Source organism: Falco rusticolus, chromosome 12, assembly GCF_015220075.1.
Source record: "Falco rusticolus isolate bFalRus1 chromosome 12, bFalRus1.pri, whole genome shotgun sequence".
NCBI lineage: Eukaryota > Metazoa > Chordata > Aves > Falconiformes > Falconidae > Falco > Falco rusticolus.
In genome coordinates this window covers 6,081,644-6,095,169 of record NC_051198.1, presented here as the reverse complement: position 1 = coordinate 6,095,169, position 13,526 = coordinate 6,081,644, and the positions used below count along the sequence as shown (strand labels likewise).

General features: G+C 39.6%; 1 protein-coding gene across 6 annotated transcripts in view; it reads right to left on the bottom strand.

Moving 5' to 3' along the window:
* The window catches only part of PLCB4 (phospholipase C beta 4), a 208,706-nt gene that overhangs the window by 49,598 nt on the left and 145,582 nt on the right, over positions 1-13,526 (bottom strand). For 5 of the 6 annotated variants that reach the window (XM_037405510.1, XM_037405509.1, XM_037405513.1 and 2 more), the window contains 11 exons: positions 13,242-13,452; positions 12,514-12,607; positions 11,582-11,661; positions 11,039-11,123; positions 8,353-8,443; positions 7,365-7,460; positions 5,764-5,864; positions 4,037-4,072; positions 1,236-1,377; positions 511-595; positions 170-294 (listed from right to left, as the gene is read on the bottom strand). In XM_037405510.1, coding sequence (XP_037261407.1) covers positions 170-294; positions 511-595; positions 1,236-1,377; positions 4,037-4,072; positions 5,764-5,864; positions 7,365-7,460; positions 8,353-8,443; positions 11,039-11,123; positions 11,582-11,661; positions 12,514-12,607; positions 13,242-13,452 — 1,146 coding nt within the window. The remainder of the gene's footprint in view (positions 1-169; positions 295-510; positions 596-1,235; positions 1,378-4,036; positions 4,073-5,763; positions 5,865-7,364; positions 7,461-8,352; positions 8,444-11,038; positions 11,124-11,581; positions 11,662-12,513; positions 12,608-13,241; positions 13,453-13,526) is intronic. The other variant, XM_037405514.1, reaches the window with a different exon arrangement.

Sequence of the window (13,526 nt, the reverse complement as noted above, 5' to 3'; positions counted from 1 at the left end):
GGTTTTTTATTGGTCCTTGTCTTACGCTTCTGTAATTCCACCCCACTGTATAATTTAGCCATATGCCTGTTTCCTCAAAAAATGCCAGAAGCAAATCCATGGCATCTGTTTGAGAATTATTACCCAAGCCATTCTTTAGAATTGAGGTTCACTGGTCGTTGCTGCCTACCTGGGGTCTGATAGTTCAGTGAGACCATCTGGCAGCCAGCGTTCCAGAAAATTTGAGGCATGTAATTACTGGAATCCACTCGGCCTCCCTTTGGGTATATCCGACTCATTTGTCGTTTATTATAACTGTATAATTCATCAAGGAAAATGAAATAAAAACATCATAGAAACGTATGGTCATATCCTGGTATCTTCAATTTTCTTACGTTAATCTTACTATTTCTCATCCTGTGAGCTACCTTCGCTTTTCCTTTATAGATGTGGAACACTGTAAATCTAGAAAGGTACACTTGTTTATTTGTGGCAGTAGCAGAGAAGCGGTATGAGGAGGTAAAAGGATACTTCACAAACTCAATGGCATGGGTCTTCAGATACCCTAGACCAACCGACTCATTGAAGGAGGACATGTTATGATGAATATTACGTTCTAGAAAGAACAGACAAGACATTTAAAAACATTTCTGCAATGATGAATCAAATTTCAAAATCATGCGCTATACGTAACAACAGGATATAGCAAATCCTGGTCTGTTTCCCCATTACCTGTCAATCATAGAATCAAATTATACTGAAGAGAAATTTCATAAGGTTTCTGACTTGGCTTTTTTTTTTCACTTCCTGGGAAATCAACAAAACTTTCATTTTTTTGTTTAGGACAAAGCTGTTATTGAGAGTCTGTGTTGTGTGGCTAGATAATGCAAAACAACATGATAAATGGTCTAGTGTGCAATATGAAAGCTGAGCTAACTGCTGACCATTGACAATCACGTTCACCTTACTGTACAGAAAGGTGAACTAAACCCAGCAGTTTAGTTGGAAAGGCCTATGGAATATAAGCAACCTCAACAGCTTCACATTCTCCCAGTAATTTAGTGACTCCATGTGGATGACCAATGGAATAACATGCTAACTTTACATTCAAGGAAACTGAGATCTAAAATATGCTGATGATGGTCATGGAACTATAAAAGTCTTAAGCCATTTCTAAACTCAGGAAATGTAGAGATTAAAAAACTACCTAGAATAAGCAGACAAATACTTTTATTTCATTCAACCTTTTATGTTACCTTCTGCTACATCGAAACCTTGAAATTTTACAGGTTGAGCATAGTTGACCATTGTTGATAAATATGGATGTATATTGGTTGTGGCACCTACATATTTGTAAGATGCCATCCATGCTTGTTCATCTTCAACAGTTACTAAACCCTGAAAACACATTAAAAAGAATAATCACTATTTGTGTGTGCAAACACCGTTGTTGGAATTTTCAAATGCGATACAAAATAATACCCAAATCTGCAGGAAGTTAAATATAAGTGCAAATTAATATAATAAAAGTGGAAATTTAATGTCACAAATTAACATTTATTTTCTTACTGATAGATGCACCAAACACTATCAATGTTACAGGATGCATGCAAGAGGACTGATGACAGAAAAGCTCCTAAGTAGTGGCTAAATATTACATGATGTTAGTAGGGTAACTTTGGGATAGAAGATAAATACTACAACAGCTCGAACAATGGTGGCAGATAATGATCTATCTTTGTCAAACACATACCTAAGAACTGTGATTTAATACACATTTTCTGATAGCAACTGTTGTGGGGTAATGCATAGCTGGTACTGAGTATAACTTTCTCAACATCAAAACACGAATAGGTTCAATTGCTAATTTTTGCTCATAAAAGCAGACTGAAATATCAGGATTACAGCCTTCACTGGACAAAGAGATGTCACATGACCAACAAGAGACACAGTACCAAGCTCATATTCCTAGCCACTTGAACTGATAAAAATCTGAATCCATCATTCACATAAAGATGCATTACATTTATAACAGAACTTCTAAAGTTTTCTACAAGTATCTCATCTGCTAGAAACCCACAATAGGAAGCGCTTCTTATGTGGATCTACCCGTCCAACTTTCTCCCTTCCCTAAAACACTTTGAAACACATTCTTTTCATGGAAAGAAAGGAAAGGAAAAGAAAAGATCTCTGTCAATCTAAGCAAACTCAGCAAGGCTTACTGTCATGGCATTTTCCCACAAACATTTTTGCTTGTTCTCCTACCAGTGAACCAGGTACCAAAAAATCTAACCTACTGTAGGCTAACAGTGAACTTCTGCAAGGAAACATTAAGTATATTCAAAAATTCTTACAGTACAGCTTTTTATTTTCAGAATGCAACTAATATTTGTCAGAAAGCTCTCCTTCATTACTGTATCAGGAAACAGTCAATAACAGGAAGCACCACAAAGCCCTTTCTCACAGAAGAAGAATGCAGTTCACAGAACCTATACTACTGCAACTCATTTACTCAGGAGATGGGAGAGTAAAAGAAACGTGAAACTACTTGCCACCATTATGGGCATGTAGACAAAGAATGTGTGTGGACATGTTTCCAAGAAGTAATACTATGTGAAGTAAACAATATATGGGATACGATAAGACAATTATAGCCACAAGGCACATCATTTCCTGACCACATAGAATAGCCAGGTTATCAGAACGAGTCCAGGTACACATTGTTTTATGTACATTTTAGACAGAATTAGACTTCCAGTGGCCCATGAAATCAAACTGATACCATATTTTAATGCTCAACACCAGGGCTCAATCCAACTGCCTTCAGAATCCTCCAATTGAGGGTTCACAGATCTGTTCCTTAAATATGCCAAACGGTACATCCCTTTATTAGGTGAACGCAAGCCTTTATTTTGTCACTATGTCAATATTTGTTAATAGAGTTTAGATCAAATTCAGGCCAAATTTCTTGAAAGGAACTAGTCCTTTCCAGTGTCTTCATTTTTGGAAGGCCAATAATTCAGAAAGAACTGACCACCCACCTTCTAAAAAACAATGCCTTTTGCTGACTGCTTAGAATTGCTAATCATATTTTACTATCTTGATACATAAACGTCTAAGTAATGAATCACAGTGAAAAGGAAGTCAAGGCAGATTATGCATGCCTTAGTGCCAAGGCAGTAGTACCCTGCAGACTACAGACCATATTACTGACACACTAGCTCTAAGAAAATGTTCTAAGACAACCTACTTGGTCATTGATTCTACCTTAATTACTTGCAGACCCATAATTTTTTAGCGTAAATGGGCTATACTTTTTGCAGTGTCCACAACTTTAAAACTATTAATTAAAAAGGGGTAAGGATGGAATGTTTCTTAAAGCCTACAGAAGCCTACAGAAAGAAAGGAATGGTTACAACAGCACACGATCCTTTCAGGGGTACAGAAAACAGTGGGGGAAAGTTGGTCTCTCTCTGTTATTTACACCTCCCCACCCCTCAAGAAAAGAAGCAGAACTCATGGAAAAAAACAACATAGACTGAAACAAAGTGTGGTTAGGAATAGGAGCAGCTTTAATGAGAGAAGAGGAGGAGGAGGAGAGTGGGAGGTAGGAAGAGTCTTACAGAAGGGATTCCTGGGAGAAGATAAATGCAGAAGTCCAAGGGAAAGCAAAAGGAAGAAAAAGAGAGAGGAAAACAAAGTGCAGTCAAGGTAAGGGAAGAAGGAAAAAAAAAAAAAGAAGCAGGGATGATACATTTCAACACCATTCAAAGAACTGCTATTTCCCAGTGCATGACATTTGAGATAAAGAGCAGGCACTTCTAAGCTGGCAAAAGTCATACACTGTCTGTCCCCACTTCTTCTGACAGCCCTATCCCAAATATAAAAGTACAGCAGAAGAAACCCCAAAAGGACAAAAGGAGGTAGACACACTTTCAAAAATATTCTATAGGTGCAGTGAAACTGAGCATAAATTTGTTAAATCACTAAGAATGCATGGCAAGTAATATGTATGTTATATATAAAGCAATAAACTACATAACATCCTATGTGTCACCTTTTTATTGTTTTCTTGCTCAGAATCTTCAACAGCCTAAGGGAAAAAAATATATATACATTACCCAAAGAAAAAGCAATAGGAAACACTCACAGTAAGGAAAAAAAAAAAAAAGAATCCTCAAAACGTTAATGCATTTAGCAAAAAGTATACCCTCTTCCACCTTCCTGTGTAGCTCATTTGTCCCATACACTTGCAAAAATTTGCAGTTTCTTCCAAATTTGGGTACACAAGATAGGAAATTCAAAAGATAGCTAGCAATGGGAATAGGAGGGAGGATGCCAGACAGTTAAGCCCAAACCAGTGCTATCACTAGAAGCTGGGGTCAGGAAGTTTCAGCAAAGAATGAAAGAATGACACACCCAGGCAACACAAAAGATCATCAGATCCATATATGCAAACTGCCCAGGCTCTGAAAGCTTAAGGTTGACTGTGGTAAACTGTGCTTTACATGTCCACATTTGGAAAAGGCCTGTCTCAAGATGTTATTTGGAATGGGACAGTCTGCTGTCTGTCTTCAATTACAAGCTACCACTACTGAGAATCTTAGACCGATAAATGTTGACTTGGCACTGAATATACATTCCTAAAGAATAAAGATCAAGCCACTGATCAGCAAAGAAGCAGAGAAGTTACCCAAGGACATATGCTGAGGATGAGTGACTACTTTGAAAAAAAATCATCAAAAACCTAAATCCCAAAACACTCAGGTAGTTAAGGACCAGCTGACTTAGTAAGTGAAACCAGCCCTAGAGCAAAGAACTTAAAATGCTACTTCAGTGGGAGGATTCATCAAAGTTCTGAAGAAGCAAAGATGTTGACTTGAAGAGATACCAAGAAGGTTGGTCTGATGTCTCAGTGACACTCCTAGAGATATACTGCGAAGGGCCATCTGTGCTGTGAAAGATTTTCATACCTATACTTCTATCTGGAGTAAGATCCAAAGGTAGCCAAGACAGGAGAGAAGTGGCCAAAACAATTGAGTGACAGAGGAGCATGATCTGATAAGGTACCTTCGCACTCACATGTGGATTTTTTTTCTGTAGCAAGCAGCAATAATGCCTTCAGTGTCCGAGCAGGCTTAATTTTTGAATTCCAATAACCTGTATCTAATTACTGCCAAGTAATATTCAAGTTACTGAGCACAGACTGATACACTGTACTATATCAGATATAAGTGGAATAAAGGGGACTTCTACCCTGTCTGCCAGCTGGCGCTCTGGTACAGCCTCACTGCCATACCACCCCACTGGAGAAGGATTGTCCTACTTGGCCTTCATTGCTGTCGGTGGAAAGGAGATTCTACCCTAAGTGTTAACGACCCAGTGAATCCCTGTAACAAAGACACAGGATGCAGCCTTGCCAAAAACCACTGTTGAGCGAGGAAGCCAGTATTCCACCTCATATTAGGGCTCCACAACTGAGACTCAGAGATCAGAGGTAGGAACTGAAAACTGCTTGCTGCCTTTAATTAGCATTTTTGCTCAAATCCTCCACTTGTTTACTCCAATTCTGTTTCCTCAATAAATGTTCTACCTGAACAAGCAGAGAACATTTTTGACTACAAAATTTTGTCTTCTCGTGAACCTAGAGCTTAGGAATCTGGTGAAGATCTTGGGTTTGACTCTTCTGACAACATGTGCTGCAATGCTTCCACAAAACAAATGTCTTTTACACCCATCACCACAGAAAGCTGCCAAAGAAATGTATGTAAGAAGAAATCCCACCTTTTTGACACTGATGGCAACAGCTTCTTTTTGACTGTAATCATCAACAGTAAGGTCACTTCCAAATTTGTACTCTGGATGAGCTTCTTCTTCCTGGTCAGCTGCACAGAAAAGAAAAAAAGATCAGTGCAAAAAACACAGCAACTGCTGGTTCTCTGTGAGAGGTGAAACAAATGACAGTTGAATACACAGGTTTGGGTTTGGCATTTTTTAAAAACAAGAAATAAAATCCAGGGTAGTAGATTTCCAAGCATCAGTAGTAAATTACAGCTAAGGCCTGAGATTCTTACAGCTCTGACGTGGTTAGTAAGAGAAATTTTTACTGTATTTTTGAAGGAATCCGTAATTTGCTTAGCGGAAGTGTAAAAGAAACCAATAACCTACCAACCCAACAGGCTTGGGGAAATAACAAGAAATAAAGACAGAGTTCTTTGAAAAAAGATGTAAAAAGTTGCTGGTGTTCAGGCTTCTCATGTGTATTGTTAGAGCCTCCTTATGTGCCCCTATTACAAGGAATCATTTTCATTTGTGTTTAAGGTGATTTTCCATTAGAATTTAGTGTACTCGAAGCTGAAAAGTCCTTTTACAAACACAAAACCATTAATCACATTATTCATATGGATTTAAACAATTTTAGAAAACATTTATTTGAGCCTCCTGGTAGTCTAGCACATAATTAATAACACAGCACAATAACAACACTATTAGAAATAAGTATCCCAATGGAAATCAGCCTGGAAAACAACAGAATCTCCTCCATGCTCCTTGATCACCGAAAGAAATATACCAAGAAGCTTCTCCAAAAAATAACTGTACTTCAGCCTTTTTTAGCATTGCAAGGAGAGATACTAAGATTTGCATCACAAAGAATATCTTTTCATGAGGACCTCTACTGACTGCAACAGCAGTGGCTTTGTACTGGTTGGGGGTGTGTGTGGGGGGGAACTCAAGGAGAGGACCAAGAGGCATGACATGGGTCACAGGACAGTACCATGGTTCAGTCACTTGCAGGTAATGCATGATTCACCTCTTCTGAAGGTGGACATTTAAAACAGACAAGGTGAATCGTACCCTAGATATGTCTATTTTTCTCTGTTGGCCATAAACACATTCCACATCACTGGCTCTGAGCTAGAAGTTTACACTGAAGATACCCAAAGTTTGGCAAGAAAAATCCTATCCCTCATTTTATCCTTATAAAGTATAATGCAATAATCCAATCTGATGTTGACACAAGTAGTAAAAATACTGACAAAATCTGTTTACAAAGCAAAGATCATAGCTTCCCAGTCTGTCTCTCTCACACACACACAGTGAAAATCTGATTTGGTTGCTGCTCCAACATGACTTTTGAACTTTAAGTGGAAGTTACCACCCAAGCTCACGTTCCTACCACCGCCTGCCACAGAGCCAGGAGCAGCTGCGGTATGTATCTGAGATGAGATGGTAAGGCTGGAGATCAGTGGTCCTGCACTGAGCCCAGACTTACTGCTGCTGCCACAGACCGTGGGCATATGGGTAACGGGCATACTAGCTGCTCATGCCAGCCTACTGATTTACCACAGGCAATGTTTGAGAGCCCTTCTCTATAAAATCCTTACCACTTTCTATTTCTTCTTCATTATCATCCTCAAGGATATTTACAGGAGCAGTAGTTTCCCCAGCCTCCATCATCTTTTTCAGAGCATCAAGCTGTTCTGTTAATAAGAAAAATAAAAATAAATTAGCCATGACATGAAACAGTTTGTAGCGCAAAGAAATACATGAGAACAATCATAAATGGTTCTCTGATCCCAAGACGTACTTTTATTTAATGGGTTCTCTAAGTTTCCATTTAGCAATAAAATTTTACAGAATAGGAGCATCATTAGACATACGCTGTTGTTAGAACTGATAAGCAGTCAGTAAGGACTGTATCCAAAGCTCACTGAAGTTAACAAAAAAGCCTTTGAAGCAAGCATATTCCTTCTTCAAAGAATAAATAGACCCCTATCTCTTTGGTGCTTGATCTATGCAAATGGAGGCAAAGTGCTTGGATTTTATGTTCCCATGTGCATTTCAGTTAGATAGTATGAACATAGTCATGTATGACTGAAGTCAGTGGAAGGTCTGCATGCTTATCTTTGAATTGAGAAGGACCAGGGTTTATCACTACAGCCATACTGGAAACTAACACAGCAACATTATTATTGAAAGAAGATAAATATCAAAACTGGCAACAACAGCAAAAGCAGCAATTTGAAATTCCATTTCATTTTATGCTTATCCTGGAAAACCCCAGCAATGCAAACATACCAGTGTAGGCAGAATTTACAAGAGATTCTATCTGCGTTATATTTTAGCTCAACCAGCAATCTGATAAAAGTCCCGGGATTACATTTCTAGGCCTATCTATGTCTATGTTACACGCTGATATCAATGCCCAGAGTCTGGCACTCATTCGAAACACAAGGGCAAACAAAATGTTATTTACATAGAATTCATATTCTTCCAACACTAAAGTACAAGCAATTTAGAAACTTCAGTAACAAAGTATCTTTGTATCTATCTAGACTTTCATTTAATTTAATACTTGACAAGCTTACTTACTTTTTTCTACTTCAGGTTTGAGCCTTTTATTCTTTATGAGAATCTTTCTTTTGAGGTCATTAGGAGAAGGTAAGGCTTTACCTGGATCAAGCTGTAAAATAATTTAAAGAAAAGGCTTAATAAGAGCTATTTGGCCTCTGTGTCCCTGTCTGGGATCTTGACTTCAGGACAGCAATAGTAAAGGGCAGTGAAGAAGCAGTGCCGCCTCAGGCCAAACCCTGGGAGACAGTGTGACTGCCGTTTTATTGTTGCTTCTGCTTCTTCACCATCCCAGAGGAAGGCTGTGCTCAGGTAAATGTTGCTGGCTGAATCCAGCATGTTGGTCTCCAGCCTATGCCATCCTCAGCTGCACTGCTCAAAACGTCTCCCTCCCTCTCCTGCCTGCACAGAAGCAATCTGCAACTCCTCATTAGAGGACTTTCTACTTTCCCTCTCTCCCTGTGGTTCACACAGAGTCCAAGTCACAGTTTAGCCCATTATCATTTGATCTCTAAATAAGTCACCTTTTATGGTCCCTTCAAGCTGCAATAACGCAAGTGCGGCAGCCCACACATAGTTGCAGAGTAGAAATGGGCTGGCACTGGTGAATGGAAAACTACCCAGTTTTTAGCTAGGTAATGAGGACTATTTCTGCCACTAGGGCTACAGGGTCACATCTTCAGTATTTGTGAAAGGCAAATGGCAAGTTTCACATACACCAGGAAGTACTACTTTAAGATTTGTTCCAGTTTGGGGAAGGAGATAAAATATTACTGAGAAAAAAGAAAAAGTACAAACTCCTCTGATTTAAGTCCCATCACATCACTGAGGTTAAAAACCAGAGATTTGGGCATGGTAATTAGCACTCTCTCTACCTCAGGCTGGTAAGACTATTAAGCGGGGAGTCGCTGGTACTATGGACTGTAGTTTCCTGTGAACTAATGATACAGGAGTAGAAGATATTTCCAGGACTAGTAAAAATTATTAGAAGACATAATCAGATATTCTTAAGATATTCTTATTCTTAAATCCAACTCTGAGCTGTGCAGAAGCAGCATGTCATATGAAGAAACAAAACAACAAAGCACCATGACTTGAAACCAAATAAAAGCAGCAGAGGTGACAAACAGCCCAGAAAGAAAAAAAAAACCAACCACAAACAACCCCACCCAAAAACCAAAACCAACAAAAAATAAACCCAAACCCACAAATCAACCCAGTCCCACAGGAATGGGTGCAAACCTCCACAACCACCAGGCTAGCTCAGTCATGGGAGTTCCAGTGTGCCGGATGAAGAAAGAACAGCTGTTCCCGAGAGCACCTGGGTTGTGATTCCACTAGATGTCAGTGCCGCAGAGCTCATTTATCCCCAGGCTTCCAGGATGACAGTCTGCATCCCCAAGCAAGGGCACAGTTGGATGCTCATTTGGACAAATAATTGCTTTTGCTTAAAACCAAATCTGCTTCAGCCACTACAACGTCTCTTTTAAGTCCACCCTCCTCCATCGACTCGTTGAGGTACCAGAAAGCAAGGACTCATAAAACACAAGTTTCAAGCTCCTCCTGCCATCTCAGCAACATTTGCTTTGTGAGCAGCTAGGGACTGGATTTACCCATGAGGAGGGATGGACACAAAATGCAGAAGGCTCAGTCTCATGCTACAGAGCAGAGGCAGCTGAGGCTAAACACTGGGCCTTGAGGTAGCAGCATGGCAGCCTTTGGCCAGCCGTATTTTAGGCTTCCCTGAAAGCCACTGGAAACTGTCATTTGTGAGGAATGTGGCAAGGTGCTACATACATTACAGGGGAACACTACAGATTTACTTCTCTGGGATGCACTTTTCAGGGCAGCAACCTGATATTCACAAAACCTTGTGCACTGCCATCCCTACAACACGCAAGGAAAGCCAAGAAAAGCACAGCTCTAGGGATGATAATGCCGGGAGCCCCTCTGCCAGGGTCACATGGACAGGAGGTGAAAGGTAAGGCAGAGTCCTCTCTGCTGTGGTCCCCCTCAGCACTAAAAAGCATCTGCAGGTTTTGGGTGGCTGCTGGCAGACGGTAAGCACATTCCTCACGAGAGTAAGGAAAGCCTGGAGGAGTAGCTGCAAGCACTGGGTAACAAGCTATTAAAGTCTCAAATATTGTGTTTGCGAATGAGTGTCTTTTATTATCTCCTGCCATGCAGGAGAGAGAAATGTGTGCAGATTACAGTGCACTTGATAGTCCAAATGAGACTGCAGGGAACTCTTTGTGCTTAATTTAATTCTTCATGCAGTAGTGGGGGCCACCTAGACTGTAGGACCTGATCTGGAGCATGAAACATGCCAAGTGAGGCTGGGAAGAGGTTTCCTCAGCTGAGGCCATGCAATTTATAATTAACTGGTTTTCAACAGTGACTGACAACTTCAGAGTTACGTATGACCTGCAAATACAATATATGTGGTGTATTTTATGTACGTGCTGATATTACATCACACATCAAGGGGATGGATTTCCCCAGGCTGCTCATCAGAGCCCTGTACAAAACAGATTAAACAAATCAGATAAGGACAAGTTTGTAGCAAAAAGCATAGACACCCAAAAGCCCTAGTCATTTTTGAAAGAACAAGACTGGCAGCACACAGCACTACAGGTGATACGATCCCAGTTTAGCATCTCTTATAAATACAGCTAATATAAAAAACAACTGGTAGAATATAACATACTGGATGCGTTTCTAGAGGCTGCTTCAACAGGAGATCTCCAAAAAGATCTTCACAGTACTTTGACATCTTGTACTGTTGATATTTGCTAGAAAAGATCACGTTAATTTTTAAATATAAAAAAGAAACCACTATTACTGAGCAAAACAGAATACTAAGTAATGTAGACATCCCAAATTATATACGGCCCACTTTCTCTCAAATGAGAAGTATTAACTTTACTGTAATTATTTTGTCAATAAAAGTCTATTATCTGACATAGATGAATTAATAAGAGCAAAAAAGCAGATTAACTGAATCCCACACAGCTAATGGAACATCCAAATATATTTCACAGCTTTAATGCAGATAAAAATACTGCCATTATTAAGCTAGACAAAGATTGACTAGTATATTAAACTATAGTCTCTTCCAAGTGATATTCAATATACTTGCATATCCCTACACAGTTTTCAAGTACACTCAATTTTTAATATTTTTGAGCTATATCATCTCTGCCATATATTGCACTATAAAAAAAAAAGAAAAAAAAAGTGCACTGTATACCTGCAGTGATTTTCAAATGAAAGAATGACAGGATACTCTGATGTAACAAATGCTGTTTCCTTAATGGCTTGAATTACATCCTATAAAATACAATAATAGACTGGATATTAGGAAAATTTCTTCACCGAAATGGTTGTCAAGCATTGGAACAGGCTGCCCAGAAAAATGGTTGAGTCACCGTCCTTGGCAGTATTTAAAAGATGCCTAGATGTCACGCTTAGGGTTGTGGCTTACTGGCAGACCTGGCAGTGCTGGGCTAACGGTTGGACTTGGTGATCTTAAAGGTCTTTTCCAACCTAAACGATCCTATGATTCTAATAGGATTCAAATTAGAACAGATCAAATTACAATCATACTGAAAAGATTTTTTTATTCTCCACCCCACCTTGAGAAACAGAGACCCCAGTCTCAAATGCACCAAGTGAAGCCATGCTCATTCTTCTCCGTTCCCCTAAAACCTGGACTGAGCACCCAACAGATGCGTCACTGTGCCTGCAGCATGATGGCAGCTTCACCCAGAACCCATCAACACTACCACTGAATCTGCTGCCATCTTCTCTTGCCCGGAAGAATTTCTATTCCCAAAGTAAATCCTGCATCTTCAGGCTTTTTCCACAGTAAGGAACTTCTCAGACAGTGGAGAAGATATTCATTCTGTGGTGCAAAGAGCCACAAGATGTGAAAATATGGGGTAAAAGAAGGAAGCCTGCTTCCTGCAGTTTCTGTGGAAAGGCAGACCTAACACAGGGGTATATGACGTCAGTCAAAAATGAGCCCTAAGATCTAGGGGCAAGAAACTGCACCTATGGAATCTGTCAGTTTGTAGCAAGGGAGCAGTGTCTGGGTGCTAAGGAAGGAAAGGTATCCTGCACGGATTCTTCTCCGGGGGTTCTGCTGGGGCTTACTGCCAGGTGTAGAGGTCAGGCACCTACCTTGAAAAGAATATCTGTACACATTGCTTTTCCATGCGTTATTATTGGTTCCTGGTCTTCACCTTTGCCATCCCAGCAGTCCAGCTCAACACACCTAAAGACCCATGAAAAACGATGTCAGCTTCCTTAGTGTTTCCGTACAGGCAAGCTATCTGGGATGTGTTCTGAGCAGTGATGTTCAGAGCAGTAAGTTACAAAGCAGTTTTGGGCATTACACAATTCCTTTTAAGCTGCACATCTGTAATTTCAGACTGCTTTTATAACTTCGGTTATACTACCCTAAATATAGTACGTGTGAGTCAATACATTTACCCCTGAATAATAATGTTTTTAGCACTGTAACACTCTAACTTATTCTCTTACTCAGTTAACTATGACACATTCCAGTATGTCAAGAAATGAAGCAGGAAATCATAATCTGATTCTCATTTACATATAAACTTGTTAATTACAAAGCAGAAAGCCCTCTGAACTTCTTCAGTTGTCATTCTGAGATCAAACTTCTGTTCTGTTTCTCACAAACTCTCTCCTGACATCAATTGCTACATTCTGCTGCCTTTCAACATTTTTTTTGAGAGAAAAATGGCATCTTAAACATGTGTATTTTCATTTACCACATTCATAAATTTATATATTCAATTATGCAATGTATCAACACCAAGGTATATTGTGTAGGTTTAAACTATTAGATTCACAAATATTGAAGGCTGTTATCTTCTGCTTCCAACCTGCATCCAGCCAAAAGCACTTGTCTGTACATCTCCACTGAAGACTTGCCACCAAACTGCCTGCCTGTTAAATACGTATTGTGAGAGGAACTGATGAAATAATGAGCCAAAGGATGGTCCATCTCTTGATATAATTCCAAACGGTCCAGGAAAACTGGGGCATTTTCATCTGACATCAAATATCTGCAAAACCCATCACTTGATATGACTCCTAGAAGGAAGAAGAAAGCATGGGGAATTACTACTAGAAATTTATAGCGGGCAGGAATCAAACTGCCTCACAGA